Source organism: Lactuca sativa, chromosome 4, assembly GCF_002870075.4.
Source record: "Lactuca sativa cultivar Salinas chromosome 4, Lsat_Salinas_v11, whole genome shotgun sequence".
Lineage (NCBI taxonomy): Eukaryota > Viridiplantae > Streptophyta > Magnoliopsida > Asterales > Asteraceae > Lactuca > Lactuca sativa.
In genome coordinates this window covers 367,708,683-367,731,183 of record NC_056626.2, presented here as the reverse complement: position 1 = coordinate 367,731,183, position 22,501 = coordinate 367,708,683, and the positions used below count along the sequence as shown (strand labels likewise).

General features: G+C 34.1%; 2 protein-coding genes across 2 annotated transcripts; both read right to left on the bottom strand.

Moving 5' to 3' along the window:
• Nucleotides 1-9,899: 9,899 nt before the first annotated feature.
• LOC111908964 (uncharacterized) lies at nucleotides 9,900-15,107 on the bottom strand. The gene is made up of 12 exons (XM_023904763.3): nucleotides 14,610-15,107; nucleotides 14,408-14,509; nucleotides 13,867-13,947; nucleotides 13,643-13,752; nucleotides 13,405-13,540; nucleotides 13,216-13,314; nucleotides 13,032-13,137; nucleotides 12,623-12,927; nucleotides 12,123-12,302; nucleotides 11,837-12,034; nucleotides 11,416-11,742; nucleotides 9,900-10,220 (listed from the first exon to the last, which is right to left on the bottom strand). The coding sequence occupies exons 1-12, from the start codon at nucleotides 14,904-14,906 to the stop codon at nucleotides 10,128-10,130; spliced, it is 2,034 nt and encodes a 677-aa protein (XP_023760531.1). The 5' UTR covers nucleotides 14,907-15,107; the 3' UTR covers nucleotides 9,900-10,127.
• Nucleotides 15,108-18,832: 3,725 nt separating this feature from the next.
• LOC111908965 (methionine aminopeptidase 1D, chloroplastic/mitochondrial) lies at nucleotides 18,833-22,290 on the bottom strand. Its single transcript, XM_023904764.3, has 10 exons — nucleotides 22,092-22,290; nucleotides 21,485-21,548; nucleotides 21,177-21,405; nucleotides 20,210-20,371; nucleotides 20,080-20,121; nucleotides 19,751-19,822; nucleotides 19,528-19,607; nucleotides 19,314-19,411; nucleotides 19,180-19,227; nucleotides 18,833-19,089 (listed from the first exon to the last, which is right to left on the bottom strand). Exons 1-10 carry the CDS (start codon nucleotides 22,207-22,209, stop codon nucleotides 18,944-18,946), a joined length of 1,059 nt encoding a protein of 352 aa, XP_023760532.1. The 5' UTR covers nucleotides 22,210-22,290; the 3' UTR covers nucleotides 18,833-18,943.
• Nucleotides 22,291-22,501: the final 211 nt, after the last annotated feature.

Sequence of the window (22,501 nt, the reverse complement as noted above, 5' to 3'; positions counted from 1 at the left end):
TCTGAGTACACCCATGCCAGTCTTACCAGAATCTGTTGAAGATGAACCTTTGGAGGCAACAAGAAGAAGATCAAAGTGGGAAAATGATGACTATATATGTCGTGGTCATATTCTCAATGGTATGTCTGACTCTCTTTTTGATATTTATCAAAATTTCGAATCTGCAAAAGAACTGTGGGATTCTCTTGAATCCAAGTACATGGCTGAAGATGCTTCTAGTAAGAAGTTTCTTGTTAGTAACTTTATGGGTTACAAGATGATTGACTCTAGGCCTGTTATGGAACAATTCCATGAAATGTTGAGGATTCTGGGACAGTTTGCTCAACACAATTTAAAAATGGATGAAGCCATTGTTGTAGCTGTGATAATTGACAAACTGCCCCCTTCCTGGAAGGACTTTAAACACAATCTGAAACATAACAAATAGGAATTGACTTTGACTCAACTTGGAAGCCATTTAAGGATTGAAGAGTCCATAAGGACTCAAGAACTTGATAACAATCCTAAAGGCAAAAACCAAGTTGGTTCCTCTTCTATGAACATGGTGGAAGGAGAAGTTCAAAGAATCCCAAGAAGTCTAAGGGAAAAAGAAAGTTTAAAGGAAAGGATGACCAGTCTTCCAACAAGAAGGCTAAGTTGGTTTGTTGGAATTGTAACAAACCTGGTCACTTCAAGAAAGATTGTCGTCTTCGCAAAGTGAACAAGGATGGTGATGGACCAAGTGGATCCAATGATCCAGAAAAGCAACAAGGTCAGATTTATGTGATTTCTGAAGCATTTTATGTGCTGGATGATAAAGTTGCATGGTGGGTTGATTCGGGAGCAACAAGTCATGTTTGCAAAGATCTATATTGGTTCAAGAACTTTCAACCAATTGAAGATGGATTTGTTGTGAAGATGGGAAATGTTGCAACTGAACCAATCAAGGGCATAGGATCTGTTTTACTTACTTTTACTTCTGAGAAATGTTTGTGTTTGAACAATGTTTTATATGTTCCAGGGATTCGTAAGAATCTCGTGTCTGAAATTGTATTAAATAATTGTGGTTACAAACAAGTGTTAGAAAGTGACAAGTATATCTTGTCAAGACATGGTTCTTTTATGGGATTTGGATATATATGTAATGGAATGATTAGGCTTAATATTAATTATCCTTCTAGTGATAATTCTATTTGCATGGCTTCTAGTAGTAGTAACAATAATTTTCATAAATCTGAATTATGGCATGCTAGATTAGGACACATTCATTACAAGAGATTAAAAGACATGTCTAAAATGAGTTTAATTCCTGCTTTTGATATACAAAATAATGAAAAATGTAAAACATGCATGCTAACTAAAATCACTAGACAACCTTTCAAAGATGTTGTTAGGGAAAGCAAGGTGTTGGATCTTATACATAGTGATTTATGTGATTTCCATGCAACACCTTCCCTTGGAAACAAGAAGTATGTTGTTACTTTTATTGATGATGCATCTAGATATTGTTATATCTATTTGCTACATTCTAAGGATGAAGCACTTGATAAATTTAAAATTTATAAACAACAAGTTGAGCTTCATAAAAATGAATTAATAAAAGTATTGCGTACTGATAGAGGTGGTGAGTATTATGATCCAAATTATTTTGAATCAACTGGAATAATACATCAAACCACAGCTCCATATACACCACAACAAAATGATGTAGCTGAAAGGAAGAATAGGACTTTGAAAGAAATGGTTAATTCCATGTTTTCATATTCTGGTTTAAGTGAAGGGTTTTGGGGTGAGGCAATGTTAACTGCATGTTACATCTTGAATAGAACTCCAAATAAAAGGAGTAAGAATACTCCTTATGAACTTTGGTGTAAAAAGGTACCAAATTTGAGTTATCTCAAAGTTTGGGGTTGTAGAGCAGTTGTAAGGCTCACTGAACCCAAAAGGAAAACATTAGGTGAGAGAGGTATAGATTGTATCTTTATTGGATATATTGAGCATTCCAAAGCATATAGATTCTATGTTTTAGAATCTAATGACTATGTGTCTGTAAACACAGTGATAGAGTCAAGAGATGCTATCTTTGATGAAGAAAGATTTACATCTATACCTAGACCAAGGGATATGATTCATCAATCTTCCAGCAAGAGTACTACTCAAGCTGAAGATGTTTCTGGTGGTGCAAGTTCTATACCTGAACCTAGGAAAAGCACCAGAGCTAGAAAAGCTAAGTATTTTGGATCTGATTTTCAACTATATTTAGTTGAAGGAACAAGGAATGAGACTATTTCTCAACATCAATATTGTTTTAATATTGAAGAGGATTCAAAGACTTTCAGTGAAGCTATGGCTTCTAGGGATGTTTATTTCTGGAAAGAGGCAATTCATGATGAGATTGATTCTATCATGCATAACAATACTTGGGTTTTGGCTGATTTACCTCCTGGTTGCAAGGCATTAGGATGTAAATGGATCCTCAAAAGAAAAATGAAGGTGGACGGCACAATTGATAAGTACAAAGCCAGATTAGTTATCCAAGGCTTTAGACAAAAGGAAGGCATTGATTTCTTTGATACTTATGCTCCTGTTGCCAGGATTTCTACTATTAGATTATTATTAGCTCTTGCAGCTATACATAATCTTGTGATTCACCAAATGAATGTGAAAACTGCATTCTTGAATGGTGACTTGGATGAGGAAATATACATGAAACAACCTGAAGGGTTTGTGATGCCTGGAAATGAACACAAAGTGTGCAAGTTGAAGAAATCATTATATGGTTTGAAACAAGCACCAAAACAATGGCATCAAAAGTTTGATGATGTTGTCTTGTCTAATGGTTTTGCATTAAACCAAGCTGACAAGTGTGTATATATCAAATTTGATACTTCTGGTAAAGGAGTCATGATTTGTTTATATGTAGATGATATGTTGATTTTTGGTACTGATTTAGAAGAAGTTGATAAAACCAAGAAATTCTTATCATCTAGTTTTGATATGAAAGACATGGGGGAGGCTGAGGTAATTCTTGGTATAAGAATTAGAAAAGGAAACAATGGGATTTCAATTTCTCAATCACATTATATTGAGAAGATATTGAAAAAGTTTAACTTTGAGAATTGTTCTCCTGTTAGCACTCCTATAGATCCTAGTCTTAAGCTTCTACCTAATAAAGGATCTCCAGTGTCTCAACTTGAATACTCAAGGGCTATTGGTTGTCTAATGTATGCCATGATTAGTACTAGGCCTGATATAGCGTATGCTGTGGGAAGGCTTAGTAGATATACTAGTAATCCTAGTTCACATCATTGGCAAGCTGTGAGTAGAGTGTTCAAGTACTTGAAAGGGACCATGAATTATGGTTTAACTTATAGTGGATATCCTTCTATTTTGGAAGGTTATTCAGATGCCAGGTGGATTAACAACTTAGAGGATCACTCCTCTACAAGTGGTTGGGTGTTTCTTCTTGGAGGAGGTGCCATTTCTTGGGCATCTAAGAAACAGACTTGTATTACTAACTTAACCATGGAGTCTGAGTTTGTTGCATTGTCTGCTGCTGGTATAGAAGCTGAGTGGCTAAGGAATTTGATTTATGAAATTCCATTATGTCCCAAACCAATATCTACAATTTCTATCAGATGTGATAGTGCTGCAACCTTGGCTAAGGCTTATAGTCAAATGTATAATGGAAAGTCTAGACATTTAGGTGTTAGACATAGCATGATTCGTGATCTCATCATGACTGGTTTGATATCTGTGGAGTTTGTAAGAACTCAATTGAATTTAGGCGATCATCTAACCAAAGGGTTAGCAAGAGATCTTGTGCACAAGGCGGCTGTAGGAATGGGTTTGAAGTCCACTTAAATCTTTTATATTGAGATACCCAATTCCCATCTAATGCAATATTAGATGTTGAATTCAATGTGGAAAGCTTGATATTTGAAGATTGGAACACATTTTATTATCGTCCCAAGGTATGTGTTCAGTACTGCAAGTTAAGGAGGTTGAAGTTTTATTTCTTAATAGTTCTTTGAAAAATTACATTTGCAGGTGCAAGAACAAAAGAACTACCTATATAAGCATGAAGTTTAGCTGCTTCAAGAAGTTGGGACTTGACTTTGATATGCTTATTGAAGGATGGGACACAAGCTAGTAAAATATAGTGTCAAGCTAGAACTTAGAGAATGTAAACTGTTGTGTATATTATCTTCATGTATTCACTTTGAATAGAAAGGGTTCAATCCTTAGTGACACCCTGATATTCAAATATTTGGAATGTATAATATATTAATGTGAAATTCAATCGTCACGATATTTCATTTATGCATCAGTTTGTTGTTATGTTTTTTGTTTTAAATTAATCAAGATTACACTTAAATGGGGGGGGGGGGGGGGGGGGGGGGAGGTTTGTTGGTGATTTGTTTCACTAATGTGATTTAAGTGTAATGGGATTACTTTTGTTGACCAAAAGTGATCTTGATAAATATTAAACAAGTAAGGAAGGTGCGGAGTGCACACTTGTTTAAGTTTATTCAAGATTAAAAGTAGACTGTCATTTAGGGGCGAAGCCCCTGAAAGAACGGGGGTCCGGGGGCAGCGCCCCTGGAAGCGGGGTCCAAGGGGCAGAGCCCCTGGCTGGGATCGCGAAATTTTTTTATTTGGGTTATATTGTTGTATTGAAAATGCATCAGAAATCCAAATTTAGAATATTTGACCCGTTTTTGACTTGGTATTAATTCTTATAGAAAACCCGGATTTATGACAGTTTGTTGACTGTTGCCAAACTGTTTTATGACAGTTTTGACAGTTTTCAGACAAAGAAGGTATTTAACCGATTTTGGTCAGTTTTTTCTGGTACTTACGAAAATTCATATACCCATTCTCTGTTCTTTTCTCTTCTGAGTCTTATCCAATCAAAGATTAGGGAGTACCACCCAATACTTTGATTTGATAGTGAAATCACAATTCTCAGAATTTCCAAGATTATTTTATCCTTATTATCTTACATGGGCTTGACTCATCTCTTGATCCACTTAAAGCCTTTAGAGGCCTATCAAAAAAAAAAAAAAAAAAAAAAAAAAAAAAAAAAAAAAAAAAAAACTAACTAACAAATTTTCTTCCCCCACCAATATGGGGTAAAGAAAAATAGTCACATGCTATTATGCCACAATAATTTCCAACATATGCATCCTTGATGGGATTTGAGACCAGTGTAGTTTTGACACTTCTAGATATTTTGATATCTATCATTTTACAAGCTTAATTTGTGATTGTGTCCTTTAAACATATGTTGTTCTTTGTACTATTCTCATGTTTATTATCTTTTCGCTCGGGCTTACCCTTATAACCCCCTTAGAGACAAGTGAGATGGTTTTTTTATCATTTGATCCATATCATGCATTCTTCTTATTGTAACGTTTCTTTTTAATGATTATGGGTTTATTGTGAAATCAATAGGATACTTTTCATGATTTCAATGATTTTCCCAAAGATGCTTTTATGAGATTTTTTAGGAGGTTATGACATTCTATATGAATTGTGTCTTTTTATAATATTTCTATTTTACAACTCTCAATAGGCTCCCCAAAGCTAACATATTATTTTAACATGCGCTTCAGGCCTAAAGATTAATCTACAAAATAATTAACTTAATGGGAGCGAGGAGGAAGTTTGATGATGTTACGAGCCACCCAATATTGTAGGTCTTACCCTCAAAATTTCCATTTACACACCTTGGATTACTGATAGGCAATAATATGTTGAGGATGGAAGAATGGAATCCAATTATCGATCTTTTTTACAGAAAAAAAAAAATCAAACTAGAAGGTTAATACTCTTTTTGTTCGAGGAAAGGTGCTTTGATTAAATCATTTTTGGTGAGTCTTGTCATTTACTATATATCAATGTCTGGAGATTTGGAAGGTGTTCTTAATTTGTTGGGATCCTTGATATCTCGATTCTTTTCGGGTGGTCGAGTAGGGAAAAGAAGTTATGGTGGGTGAAGTTGAAGATCTTAACTCCAAAAACAGACAGGTAGGTTAGCTATTGATACTCTATATTATTTTAACTAGGCTCTTCTTTACAAATGGTGGTGAACACTAATTTCAAAGCCTCAATCCTTCTAGGCATCCGTTATTCAAATTATTGATGGCTCTAGTATTGATTTCATATAGGTCATCAACGAGTAAAAATTCAAGGGGTGTGGAGTAACATCTTCGAATCTATAATCATTTAAGAGCGAAAGGTGTTCATTTGAATTTGTATTTACAAAGAAGTGTGAGAAATTTAGCTTAGAGATGCCATTTTTATCAAATATTCTAAGGGATGTTTTTTCTTTTGAAAACGAAAGGGATTTATTTTGTGGTAGATCGATTTCAAGAAGGTTATTGGGTTTTTCTTTGTGTTGGCAGCCCATTGGTGGTTATTGTTATTTACTAGCTACTTAATTACTAGTTTATAACAAAATTTATGTTGTTGAAAAAGTATATTCAGGATGTCTTTCAAACACTTTTACTTTTTATTTTACAAATTTTGTTAGTTTACTTATATCTTTACTATATGATTAAATATATTGTCTTTTTCTTAAAAATTAAAAGATACAATAGGTATTACCTCATCTACAACAATAAAACAATATTAAGATTAATCACATCATATATGTATTACACGGTATATCTTATCTCCGATGTTACCCTAATCTCATCTACAGACAACAGCCACCATCAAACCACTACTCACTGCCACCACATGGCCACAACCTCCTAAAGACGTCACCTCCATTTCTTCATGTTCTTGACTAGGGATGCTCCATATTCGAATTGACGAGGCCTGTTGTTTCTCTGGGTTTACGATTTCCAAGATTTCTGTACAATTTACCCAAATTTTGTTAATCTCTCCTCCGATCGAGCCCCACCGTATATAATATACACCGACTGAAAGTCGGCCATGGGCCCGGGTATAACGAGCAGTAACCGCGTCGCCGATGGAGATGCGGGTGGAGGAAGTATTTGCACTGAGAAAATGGCATCGGTGAGTTTGTTCCAAAACCCTTGAACCGATTTCCTTCCAAAACCCTTCAAATTAGTGATTTTAAACTTTATTATTGAAGTTTTGAAGCACAAGAGTTCGATTCAGGCCTTGTCGAGACGATTCTTTCTTCAAAGCTTTTGTATACTGTATAGATTTATTATCTCATGATGTAAGTAAAAAAAACCGTAAATTTTTTTATTTGAAAGGGTTGGTGTTTTTGCGTCTTGTTACAATGTAAAGTTTTGTTATGAAAATGTTCGTTTGACTATCGTGGTCGGTCATAGCATTTGTTGAATTTATTGGTAATGTGTGTTTTACAAATTAAACACTTACATGCTACAAATTTATTCAAGTTCCAAAAAGTTGCAATAAATCCATGTATATTTTCACAAAGAAATTATACTTTGGTCTAAAACGTCAAACCGTGTTACAACAATCAATCATTATTTAACAGTCGTATCGACTACCAAGAAACCCTCATTTAGTCTCACTACAAGATGCTCACTAGCCTCGCTATAAACCAACCCATGGCTCGTGCTAGGGGGCTCGCTACCATGAACTTGCTACCTGCTTAGCGAGAAGTGAGAGAGATGAAGGCTCTTACTTGATTGGTTGTTGGAATTTTTGACCACCATTAACCTTTTGATTTATGCTAGAGGTGCTACCACTCCTATCAAATGCTAAGGAAAATGTGCTAGTTAGGTGGCAGGCAAAAAAATGACATAGCAGTCAAAAAAACGATGTGGCAATGTGTTACGAGTGCTACCATTCCCTCCAATCTAAGCAAAAGTCGTTGAAGTTTATCATGAAATTACTAAACAATTAAATAATTGGTCAACCACAAAATGGAAACCAACTTTTCTAAATCATTATGAAAGTTATCGTTATTTGATTTTCAATGACCACTAACTAACTTAATATATTATAATCGACAAATCTTATCAATTAAATTTAATGCTCTAACAGATACCAAGTAATCAAATGTTTAATAAATATCAAACATAAGATTTCTATCGATGAAAATAGTTTGTTAAAACTAAACATATTACAAACCGAAATGTTTTTGAAGAGCTTGGTTAGTCAAAAATATCAACACTAATTTTACAATAAAAGAAATGTTAGAGGTTATGCCATAAAAAAAATTCAATGTTATTCTTGCATTTTGGTTTACTAAGAGGGTGTTTGGATAAGCTTAAAAAAGACTTTTATTTAACTTATTATTGGTTCCACACTTGTATAATTTAAATGAGTGTTTGGATAGACTGTTTTTTTAAAACAACTTATAGCGGTGTGGAATCGGGGATAAGTCATTTTTGATAAGATACTAACCCGAACTTATAAAAACTCCTTATAACTGATAACTGTCCAACATCTCAAAGAATCATTTTTTTGGTCATTTTGCCAAACATTAAAATAGCTTATCAACTTATAGCATTTTGACATTGGATAAAGCTAATCCAAACACTTTTTTAATAACTTTGTTTTGACAATAAACTATAAGTTAAAAAATGTTTATCATTTTAAATAATCTCAGCAAAACACCCTCTAAATATAACTAGAAACATAATTCCAATGGTGTATCATGTGACAATATAAATATATTAGTGAATCTTGAAAAAAAAAGTTTCAACAATCACAAAGTTTATACCTCAAATATGATGTATAAATAAGTGTTGCACGATTAATTATGGACAGTTAACCATTAGTAATAGCATGTACGTTATGATAATTAGACGATTAAAATCACACAAAGTTGTTATTGAAAATCTTAATAAGTTTTCGTCTTCGATATCAAGTTGCGGTTAATTATAAGTATGAGAGCATTAACTGATCCATGGTTCTTAGACTTTCTATTACGTGTCGTTGTTGGAGTTGAAGAAGCGGTGCACATAAACTTTATTCGCATCCCCGATGATATGGTAATTCCCTTCACTGAAAAAGAAAAGTCATTGCATCCCGGAAATAGTTGTTGGTCAAAATACTTGAAAGAGGGTATTTTTTCCAAGGATTCCTCTAAATCCGTCTGAAGATGACATGTTCCCGTTCAAGCTGAAGAGAAAACAATTTTCAATTCGATTATGTTTTACAATGACAATTAATAAAGTTCAGGGACAAACAATTCCAAATGTAAGAATTTATCTTCCAGAATCGGTTTTTTCGCATGACCAATTTTATGTGGCATTATCCATAGAGATATCACGTGCCACTACAAAAGTATTGGTGAATCTATGATGAACAATTCAACGGCAGTAAAGTTTTATACGTCAAATGTCGTGTATAAAGAAGTGTTGCACGATCAATAACGATCAGCCAACCATTTGTTCTTATGCATTTATAAAGAATCCCAACTTTTCATTTTTAATTATTTCTGATTTCGTTTTTGTTAGCATGACTCTTATTGATAATTGTTTATGTATAGTAGACTATTTGCGCAAAAACACTAATCCTATATACGAACTAATTTCTGAAAAAGAAAATCGCACCCGACGCTTGGCGCGGGTAGACGACTAGTATATAAATTAATTATATTATTATGATAACTCGATTTGGTTATTGAGATCTGGACATCCGAGTCCTCTTTTCACTCTCACTCGAAGTGCGGAAATTACACAAGCCTCCACAAAATCCTACAGAAATCTAAAATACTACGTATTCTGCTTTATTATATACAATCAAATTATTTGCAAAATAAATAAATAAATAATACAATATCAAACAAAGGAACATGTACTTTTGTTCAATGCAATCAACATACAAATACGTATTTCTACAAGACAATAAACTATACGTGTGGAGAGTGTAGCATCCTCTAAAATCCCATAGGATTTGGGAATGAAAAACAACTATGGACAACACCAAATACACAATATCAAATGAAGTGAGAGTGTAAGTTAACCCGAAGCACTTGTCGTGTATTTATTGAAGTAGCAATCATTTCATCCACCCTAAACTAAACATGTTTTATACAACAATACATGTCATGTATATGCATTGAAGACTTAAAGTACACATACATATTAGGTCACAAATGAATGAAATAATGTATACCAAATATACGACAACATAAAGTTTAATCAAATCATACAACAATATATATAATGTACAATCATACATACATATCACGCAAATATCTGTTGGATTACCGTCTCCGCGTTTCCATTGTACTGCGCTAGCAAATGTATTGCGTCCGCCCTCGGCAATGCAAGAAACTCCTGCACCAATCAACAAAAAAAAAATCATTGTTTATCCCACTAGCAACTGGTAAATATAGACAATACACAGTAGAAAAAACTGATAATTGATAACGGGTAAATGTCAGTAGACAAGGGAAAGCAAGTGGAAAGCAAACAGAAGACAGTGAACAGTAAACAGTAAACAGAACTGATCATTGATAATTAATAATCGGTAAATGTCAGTAGACAGTACAATAGACAGTAGACAAGACGGTAGACAGTGGACAGTAGACAGTACAATAAACAGTAGACAATAGATGGTGGATAGTGGATAATGGAGAAATTACGGTAGACAGTGAATAGTGGACAATAGACGGTAGACAATAGACCGTACAATAGACAAGTCCAATAGATGGTGGACAGTGGATAATAGACAATACACAGTGGACATACAATAGACGGTAGACAGTGAACATAACTGATAACTGATCACTGGTAAATGTTGACAATAGACGGTAGATAGTAGATAATAGATGGTAAACAGTAGACAGTTGACAATAGACGGTAGATAGTAGATAATAGATGGTAAACAGTAGACAGTTGACAATAGACGGTAGATAGTAGATAATAGATGGTGGACAGTGGATAATAGAGAAATTACGATAGACGGTGAATAGTGGACAATAGACAGTACAATAGACAAGTACAATAGATGGTGGACAGTGGACAATAGACGGTAGACAGTGAACATAACTGATAACTGATAATTGGTAAATGTCAGTACATAGTACATAGTAGTACACAGTACAATAGGCAGTAGATAATAGACGGTAAACAGTAGACAGTTGACAATAGACGGTAGATAGTAGACAGTAGATAATAGATGGTGGACAGTGAATAGTGGACAATTGACGATAGACAGTGGACAATAAACGGTAGACAGTGGCCATAATTGATAATCGGTAAATGTCAGTAGACAATACAATAGACAGTAGACAATAGACGGTAGACAACAATAGACGGTAGACAGGACAATAGACAGTAGACAATAGACGATAGACGGTGGATAGTGGACAATAGACAGTAGACAATAGATGGCAGACAGTGGATAGTGGACAATAAACAGTAGGCAGTGGACAGAACTGATAACCAGTAAATATCAGTATAGTAGTAGACAGTAGATAATAGACAATAGAGAGTGGACAGTGAACAGTAGACAGTTGATAAAACTGACCATGACTTTGAGAATTGCAGTTTCATCATTAGCGACGTCGCCAGTGGACGAAACTTGAGCAGGACTGCTTCCATCTTCGTGCATTCTACTACTGGAAGTTGCGGTTCCTTGAGAAGAGCTATTATTACAAATATCGGTACTGGATTTAGATATAGTATCGGTCAACAGAGGGGAGTTGACTTCTTTCAAAACATCGATTTTCAGAAGACCCTCAAAGCGATCTTTACACATTTGAAGCTTAAACCACTCAGTATGTGTGTGAAGTGTAGCTCTCATTATTTTCATAAGTTGTGGTTCTTCAATCCCAAGCCTCCTTCCTATTTCAACCTATTTAGTATTTACAATTAAAAAAAAAACATTTTCCATTATATTACTACAACACAAATTAAATAATTAAAAGAAAAATGAAAAAAATAATGACCTGTAGTGAAGTTGAAAGGGCATGAAAGGGCAAGCTTTGTGGAACAAACTTCTCATTGGGTGTAAGCAATGTCAATAATGTCTCTTTTAAGGGCTTTAAGAGAGCTGGATCTTTAGTTGCTAAAGGCCCCAAATGAGAACAAGCAACTTTTAGTGCACGAGAATGGTCTCCCGAGTTGACCAGCTTCAAAAACTCAATCTGGAACATACAAAGGGTCAAGGTTAGTTTTGTCTTTTCACAACATGGAATAAAAAAAATACATAAATAAATAAATGAAATCACTCACCCTTTTTAGCTGGAACAAAAGAATATGATTTTGTGTGAAAAAAGCAGAGTCCATGTCGTTTATTTCTTCTACAACTTCTGCAGCCATTCCTTTTGTTGTCAACTCCTTTATTGCCAACATAATCTCGTAGTTTTCCTCTTTATTCACATTAACATCTACTGTAGATGACATTCCAGAACCCTAAAAGTCAAAGTCAAAGTCAAAGTCAAAGTCAATTCCAGTAACAATTGAGAAGTATGTCATTCAGTTAATTCAAACGGAATGACAAACTCAGTTACTAATGATTGAACCAGGAGTTCAATGTCAACTTCAGGTTGAAACTGAACTCCTTGTCCCTATGTCGGTACTGATTGCACTGGTAACAATTGAGGAGTATGTTATTCAAATTGAATGACAGACTCGGTTACTAATGATGGACCAGGAGTTCAGTTTCAACCTGAAACTGAACTCCTGGTCAGTACTGATTGTGGTACAATCAGTACTGGCAATGGTGATAATACCTGTTGGTTGAGGACTTGAGGGAAAGAATCTTGGAGATCTTGTCTTCCCTTCCACCTCTTACGTTTATTTCTCTCCAGAATGCCACGTGTCTTGTTTCTTTGAAGGACTTTAGAAGCTTTATGTTTATAAATTCCACTTGTACTACAATCTTCATGGTTGTTGCTCATGGTCCCACATGGGTATCGTTCTTCAGTGCCAGGTGAATCCATGTCAGCATCAGCAAGCTTATTGGATCCACTTCTGGCTTCAACAGATAAAGTGGATTCCGATTCCGATGGTTCATGTCCTATCTTCATTCCTTCACCTAAGCAAAAAAAAAAAAAAGAGATTAATTGATCCAATTCCATTCCATTTAATTGTGATTCCATTCCATGATTTCCATCATACCAAACAGACATTTATACTTACATGAAGGGTTTGGGGCACCAGAGCTGACAATGCCCCTATAGACACAATACTCATGAATAAGTTCATCAAGCATGGTGATGTCTAATCTCATCCGACACACTTCATTCTGTTAACAACCAGGGTTAAAAACGTCATTTCACAGAATGAGTAGCAATTCTAATTGACCATAATAATGTAAGCTTACCTGAAATGCTTGGAATAGATCACCCTTTGCAAATTTTAAGCTATCAACTGCCCCTTGTCTTGTAAGCTCAACAGCATGTGCAAGTGCTTGTATATCCACCTGATATCAGATATAATAAAAAAAGCTATTATATAAATAACTTATTGTGTCTGCTATTATATAAATAACCTTAAATAAATATGGTACTACCTCATCAAATGGAGGTGCTTCTAAAAAAGCCTCTTGTGGAGTAGCTGGAAGATCACGTTCCTCAAGCAGCAACCTTTCAGTAAGATCTGTTATTGGTGAAGAAATCCCTTGGCGAAAGCAGAATCCCTTGTGTATGCTGCAAAATTGGTAGAACATGAATCATGGAAACTTGAGAGAGAGAGAGAGAGAGAGAGAGAGAGAGAGAGAAAGAATTATAAAATATGAACAATGAAAAGACCTGATTAGATATCTTATTGCCATTGAGAACAAGGGATCATATGCATGTAAGTGAGCTCTCAATACAGAAGTCATCAATCCAGCAAGTTCAAACAGCCTCCTTTCGGACCACTGAGAAATCATCAAAGATACTTTGTTACACACTCAGATGCAAGAAATGTGATAATGATGAATGTGAATATGATGTAATACAGTGTTGTTTGTAGAGAAGTAGAGAACTCCTACCTCATTCACCACAGGGGAAGTTTGATCATCTTTATCGTATATAAATGCAAGCAGAACATGCTTGAATTCTTCATATGCTTCCTTAGAATCAAGAACAGAGTCATGTCACAACCAAAACAAGGAGAATATATATAGATAAAGAAAAAGACATGGTTATGGGATTAGTTCAGATATTAAAATCAGGAGAGTTATTAGTTACAATGATAGCAAAAAGACAAATGCTAATGCAGAAGACAATCACAAATTAACAGGAAAGAAAAAACACAAAGACCTCAATCTTTACACTTATCAAGTTGAAAAATATTGACTTTCTTTAACCAAAAATAGAATGGAATCCAGTGTTCGTTTTTGGATTTGTGGTTTATAAGTAATAGATCATGTACTACTTCTAACTACCTGAAGTCGCTCAACCAAAATAGCACAAAACTAACTTTCCAAACGGAGGTTTGACTTTAAAAAATCCAACAATGCAAAATGAATGGCAAGAATATTCAGGATCAATTGATGTTTTACAGAAAACAACAAGAATATCGGAACATACAGGATAGGCGTCGAGAGCGCTAGGAGCAAGTGCAGTCCGCAAGCAATTGATTGCAGAATTACGATCCTCTTCAGTTCCTTTCCTCAAAAGCTCAATAAATTTCTTCACAATCAAAATACAACCAAATTCTTAGCATTTCACCCCCAAATTATAATTCAATCTTTTTGAATCAACATTCAAATCGAAAAAGCACATCCTTTACCTGCTTCTGTAGACGGAAAAGAAGGCGGTGATCATCGAGAACGGAAGGAGCGTGGAGATGCAAGAGATCAATGGCGGAATCGATATCACCGAATTGCAATAAACGTCTGATTTGGAGAATCAGCACACGATACTGATAAGAAGAAGAAGAACATGAAGATGGAGATGACGAAGAAGGAGAAGCAGGAGGAGATGAATCTTCGATTAAGTTCTCCGATTTGGCGAATTCGATGACCAGAGAATCTAGGGCTTCCCAATTTACCGGTGACGGTGACGGTGATGATGGCGACGTATCCATCGATATATAAAAAGGGAAATTTTGTATGGAGATTTGTTTGTATATTGAGTGAGATGAATTTCGGAAGTAACGACGATAAACTGAGGATGAGGCTGCGTTGATCGGAAAGTTATGTTTATGAGTGGCGGCCACCGATGATGGTCTGATCAAAAATATCCTTCCTCCGTCCCAATTTTCCAATTCTTTCCTAATATGTAAATTTATAAAATATATAAAAAGTAAAATGCTTTTTATAAATTTCAGAGACAATAATATAAATATGTTTTCAAAGTCCATCTACAAAATGAGCTTTTTGGAAAGAAAAAATTAAATTAAATTATAATTGATGTAGCTTTTTTAAATTGGTTAACCAATTGTACGGTAATAAATTTTATTTTATGTATATATTTATTTATTTATAGTTTTATTAACATATAACTAATATACTTGTTTAACATATTTATAAAATACAACTATTTTGACTAACCCACTTGAATATGGGAGTCTCCAAGCATCTTCGGGTAAACTTCTCATCCACAGCCCATTTCCAAGCATCTTCGGGCAAACTTTTCGTCCATAGTCCATTTTTCAGGATTGGTCTTGAGGAATTAAATATAATTAAAAGCCCAGGATGAGCCCAAGAAAATGGGTCTTATCATTATTATAAATTTTTATTTTTAAAAAAATATATAATAAAAAAATTGGGCTCTGTGCAGTTACGCACTTTGCCCCCCCCCCCCCCCTCCCCTCAACGCCCCCATGTCGTTTTTTATGGAGCCTCCAAACATTTCCGAACAAACTTCTCATCCATCATCCATATACCCGATGCTCACCTGTTTTTCATGGAGTATCAGTAAACTTATACAAAAACTTTATCTTTACAAAAACATTATATCTCTTATACCCCAATCTTATCTTTAAGCGATTAGGAATCATGATCGACAAAAAGTTATGCATGTTGAACATGTTGCTCTTATTAAGATCGAACTTTGGACTCTTGTTCTCTTATACTAGGGAGCCAATGTGGCCCATTGCATGTGGCTCTTTTCAAACATAAATTCCATGCATATGGTTCTTTTAGTTGCTATAAAGCGTAACTTGTAGCTATCAAGAAAAGCCAACAACAGGTACGAAGAAACTTTTGTCAAACCGACAACTATTTATATAGTTCTTGGTCTTGCGTTTTCACAACATTAGTTGTCAAAATCAGTTAGATGTGAAGAACAAGTTCCTCTGGGGCACACTTTTTGAGACGGTCTACAAGCACTAATTTGAAACACCCAAACAACATGTGTCTATCTCGAAAAATCATTATACGGGTAGCAATAGGTCCCTCAATCCTTGGTTCCACGATTTTGCTGATTATGCCACCTATGTTGGTTTTCAATACAGAAAAACGACACCTTACTATTCATCGGTTGTGGCTTTAAGACGGTCAAAGTTATCATTTACGTGGATATCATCATAATTGTCGCATCATACGCAGACCTTCTAGCTCCTTCATCATCGCCTCCCTACTATAAAGTGAGCTATAAATGACAAATTTTTGCCAAGGAACTACTTCCATACGATCTTGGTCACCTGCTCATCTATGAGGGTATTTGTTTCACAAACAAAAAACGCCATCGAATTCTTGAGCGGGAAAACATGCTCTTTTACAACCCTTCCAAGACATTGGTTTATACAAATTTCAAAGTCGACAAAATTGGTGCACCCATCGTGGATCCCACCCACTACCGTTTTGGTTTAACTACTTTAACAAATGACTCAACGATTCCACACACCGAGTAGTAATGCAAATTTAAAAAAAAAAAAAAACAAAGAACATAATATTTAACGTGGTTTACACGATCATAATGATCGGCTACATTTAGAGGCGAACACGAGAAAGAGATTTTATTGATATTGTCGAATTACAATTCTACTATGTTAGGTTAGACGAAATCAAGAAATCTATTTATAGCACAATGACCTAAAATCTGCCAATAAGGTCACATGGTGAATTAGGCTCTACAACTAAACAATCGTCTTACAGGTCATTACAATATTTAACTTTCACCCTCCTGAACATTACATACTCGATTCAACAATCATCTCTAATAAATGAAGGTTTTTTTTGTCACTTGTCACACTCTCATGCATTATGCCACATGTCATTTTGTCATAATTTTGAGATATTTATTTTCCACTTGTCATTTACTTCATTTACTATTATTGAATATATACCATTAATTTAGTTTCTATAAATTAAACATACCATAATAACTATATTAATTTCAAATTTTAAATTTTAAATTTCAAACATCAATTTCAATTTTAAATAAATTTACAATTGAAACCTTCGTATTTAAAATTTTGTTATAATTAACACATTTAATATACGGGTCTGACAACTAAACACATAATTTTAATTTAATTTTTTTATTTTTTTTAATTTATACTTATTTCAAATTTCAAATTTAAATAAAACTTCTTGTTTAATCATTTGTATTTACCATTTTGTTTTAATCAACCTGTATATTATACGGGTATCACAACTAGTGTGTTTATATATGCATGATCATCAAGAATAACACCTTAATGCACTAAAACGAATCATGTGATAATAGTCGGTCCTAGGGAATCAAATGTCATCAAAGGCCCAGGACGAGTCAGAAAAAATGGGCCCTTATCATTATTATAAGTTTTTATTTTTAAATAAAAACATATAATTAAAAAAATTGGACCCCGTGCGGCTGCCCACTTTGCCCCCCCCCCCCCCCCCCCCACCCCCACCCCAACCCCAACCCCGGTGCGGCTGCCCATTTGTAGTACTTTTGATCACCAACTCCAACTTTATGCCTCTTCATCTTCTCATGTTATTGCATATACTCTGACCGGTTAGGACAGATGGCCAATGATATGTCACTCGAGCTTGGATTATTGTGTGTTATTCGACATCAATTTGGTCTCATCATCCTCCAAGCGCAAACACAATATGTGTACCCGGTGCAAACGAGTCGAGCATGGTCAAGCTTTGGCTTGTGCTCATTTAAGTTATACTTTGGCTCGTGCTTGTTCGGCTCAATTCGAGCTTCATTGTACCGAGTTCGGCTCGACCTCATAAAGAATTATACAAACTCGGCTCAGGCTCGGGCTCAACTTATTTTTTGTCTAACGTGCCTAAATAAGCTTAAGCCCGGTTCAAACTCGTTAATAAGCTCATTTACTAATACCTTAAATCCCTAATTCTTCAAATATGTTTTTATTTTATTATATAAAAATAATAATAAATTATGTTATATATAGGCCCTGTTCAGCGCACCTAATCAAGTTTTGTGACAGACTCTATTTCCCAATCTGGTGTCCAAAGCGAAATATTCCATATTGCATGGTTCCAAATGACTTAGTCGAAACATCGTGGATCTATAACTTCCTACATGAGCTTCACATTGGCGTCTTTACAAAAGATTTATCATAAGCAAGTTGATTTTGCGGCAATCACCTAGTCTTTGTTGAACATTAGGCGCAATATCCTTGGTATGCTTATATTTAGGGGGTGTTTGGCTTAGATCTTTGAGAGGAAAAGTTCTTTTTGGAAAAGTTGCAAAAAGTCACGATTAGTTAACTTTTCCAAAAAGTTGATTTTCCTTATATGAAAAAGTGGCTTTTGCAAGATCTTTATGTATTTACCAAATAATTTTTAACTTTTATCTTCTTCAAAAAACTAAAAGATGGTTTTAAAAGATAAAACAAACACCCCAGCATGTGTTGTAGGGTAAAACCCATGTATTGTACTCTTGTCTATAATCAACTTACTTAATGTGGAATGAGGATAACCATCCTTGATCAGAAAATAGCCTGATTTCAAAACGATGTAAATTCTACTAATATTGTTGGATTAAAAACTACTTAAATTTTTTTTTAAGACGTTACTAGTCAGTAAAAGATTTAATGCAATCATATGATTTAGGCATAAATTCTAAATTTTCAATTTTATCAGTTTGTGTCATAAAAAATACAACAAGTATCTGTTTATGTCATTACACTAATCCAATTTATAAACCCAAAAGCTAACATTAACATTGGGTTAATATCTCAACACCATTTTCCGTTATCAAAAGTGTGTGCTCAAATTGCGCCGACAAACTTCCATCTTCAGTCACCACCGTCCAATCATCATCCCATATTATCGGGTGTATACTTCCCATTGTCAACATCGGTTCTGTCAAAAACAACATTAATCTCCACAAACTTAAAACATTTTATTTTTTTATTTTTTTTTTTCAAAAAGTGCTTATTACTTTTAACTTACCGATGGTAAACGTCTGGTTCAATATCATGTGTCCCCTTTCATTGTTCCCTAAACATTTTTTTTACCAAATTTAACATGTATAAAAAAATAAAAAATAAATAATTAAAGAAATTGAAAGCATATAAAAGAATTACTGTAGTGTAGAATAACTGGATCACTGTGAAAAAGACGCCCCACACCATGCCCAACAAAAGATTGCACCACACCATACCGATGTTTATCAGCATGTGCACTGAATTTAAATTAAAAAAAAAAAACAAATATTAGTTTTGTTTCTTGATTATATAACATAAAAAATAGTTTGATAATTAAATGATAATAATAAAAAAAAAAAAAACAGCATCTTACTTTATAACTTTGCCAATTTTGTTATACTCAACTCCTGGTGCACATAGTGATATTGCCTTGTCTAAGCTTTCTTTAGTTACCTAAAACATACAAAAATTATTAAATATGATTAAATATACTCCTTTATAAAAATATATATATATATATATATATATATATATATATATATATATATATATATATATATATATATATATATATACCAAAATCTTTATTGATTTACCTTTACAAGATTTTTAGCCTTGTCATCCACTTCTCCACAAAAATAAGTTGCTGATGTGTCACCATGGTAACCCTGTCCAAGTAATCAACATGACATTCATGCATCAACCCAATACCTTGGCCTATTTTCAATGATAAAGACAAGGGTATTTTCGTCTTTTGTACAAATGAGAGGTTGAGAGCAAAAGTCCATGTCCCACCTTTTTGGGTGACAAAAAAATTGCAATTTTTGTCCCAATTACATTAGAAAACACTCTACAAGCTCTGTTATTGTTATTGTTATTGTTATTGTTATTGTTATTGTGAATGTAGAATGAGAAAATAACTTACATTGAGATAAACGGTAACATCTATGTTGATAATATCACCATCCTATAGAGAGTGAAAAGTAAGATATATGAAAAAAAAAAAAAGGATGAAATGCTAAAAAATGTAATTAAGGGTTTTTAATGAGGCAAACCTCAAGTTGACGTGAATCAGGGATTCCATGACAAATGCATTCGTTTACAGAAGTACACACACTTTTTGGAAATCCACCATAGCCAAGAGGTGAAGGATAAGCTCCATTGTCAATGATCATCTGATGAACTTGTTGATCAATTTCATCCGTTGTAACACCTGGCTGTCAAATCATTTGCAAGTTTAGGCTACAGCTAGCTTATTTTTCGAGTTTTTTTAAGTTGTTACTAATTATAAAAGGAAAAAAAATCAAATCTTCTACATGCCCTTTTATATTATTTTACATATTTCAGCTAGTTTTACCAAACATCACTTTTATCAGCTATGTTTGGCACGCCACAACTATTTGATAAATTGGCTTATTTTTTGAGTTTTTTTAAGTTGTCATATTTGGCAAGCCAAAAAGTAGCTTATAAGCTAGCTTTTTGAAAAACTACTTAGACTATACCCCTTAACTATTTTTTGAGTTTTCGGTAGCTTTTTAAAAAATTTCCAACTATACCCCTTAACTAATTATAAAAAACTCAATATCCTAAATTTAGGATATTGAGTTTTCTATAATTAATTAAGGTTATATTTGGAATATTTTCAAAAAGCTCCCAAAAAGCTAGTCTAGGCTATGTTTAGCATACTAGTTAAAAAGCTAGCTGATAAAATCTGACATTTGGTAAAACTAGTTGAAAGATATTAATTGACATAAAGGACATTTAAAAGAATATGTTTTCTATAATTAATTAAGGCGTATATTTGGAAAACTTTTAAAAAGCTTTTGAAAAGCTAGTCTAAGTAACTTTTTACCAAACGCCATTTTTCATCAGCTAGCTTATAAGCTTGCAGCTAGCTTTTCAGTTACCAGCTAGCTTTTCAGCTAACAATTAACAGCTAGTACGCCAAACATAACCTTAGATAAAAGGTTAATTAATAAGGTTAAATTTTGTTTTTTATATATTTTTGGAAATATCAATCACCTTAACTAATGTTCCGGCATATTGAAGAACTTGTGCTGCAAGTCTTCCGGAAGCTCTCATGTACTCTATACCCTTTTCATCATGGAGTTCGGGCCCACTTGCAATGCCAGGTGGCTTCTTGGAACCAACATAAGGAGGTTTTAGTATGTGATCAGGGACAAGGCGACGTGGCGATAATTTACCAGGCTTCAAACGCTTACGTGTCCCATTTTGTAGTTCTTCTATATTTCTACTAGTTTCATTAAAATTAGACAAAATGAAGAAAATAAAATATTGTTTTTTGGATCTAACTTTTTCAGTTTTCTTACCTTTTGTTAAATAGAAGACTTGTTGTGTATGATCTTGATGGTTGCAATGAAAAAGGTTTTCGACCTGCATAGCAATATAGCATAATCTCACTATAACAATACTTAAATAACTTTAAAACCAAATTGACATTAAATTTGCATAATCTTTGAGGCAAAATAGATCCAAGAATGTGAAGCAACTAACTTGTTTACAGGCTTTTAAAATTTCTCTTTAGCGATTTCAAAATTGTGCCCCTTTTATAGCCTAATCGCTTTAGCAATTTCTATTTTAAAATTAGGGATTTAGCAATGCACATATATGAGTAGTAATTCGATTATTTTGTATGAATATTTGTCTAACGAATGGGGAAAAACAATATATATAGATTCATGAAAAGGTAGCAAAAAAATCACATGCAAGTTGAATTGCACATCAACAAGAAGGAAAACAAAGGAATAAAACCTAAAAACTAATTTGCACAATAAATTAGGGATTCATTTCAGCCTAACCTATAGAGTACATATATACATGGGCAACTACTAATAAAATGATCACGAAATTAGATCCTCTACCCATCTGAAATACGCAACACCGAAAACAGACGAAGCTTGTAGAAAGTGAACGAACCTGGGTTATAGCGAAAGAAGCGATGAAGGGGTAATGTTGACTGGATATAGCAGCAGTTTCCGGAAATCGATGACAGGATATGAGGTCGGAGTGTAACACTCGCCGTCGCCATCGCCATCGTCGACGCGCTAACCAGTTTCTCGGTTTTATCCGGCCACTTCTCTCCCGCCAATGCCTCTTATCGGCAGAGACCCAATATTTGCTCAAAGTTTGAAAAATTACCATTTTGAAGCCCTCGACAATAATAAAGTGTACAATTCGATCTTTTTTTTTTTTTTTTTTTTTTTTTTTTTAACTACAAAAGTAGCTTTAAACTCTATATAGTTCAAATCATTATCATTATATACTTATAAAGCTAGCATTTTTTCTTGAACCATATTCATTTGAAACTCTCGTGCATTTTTCCTTTC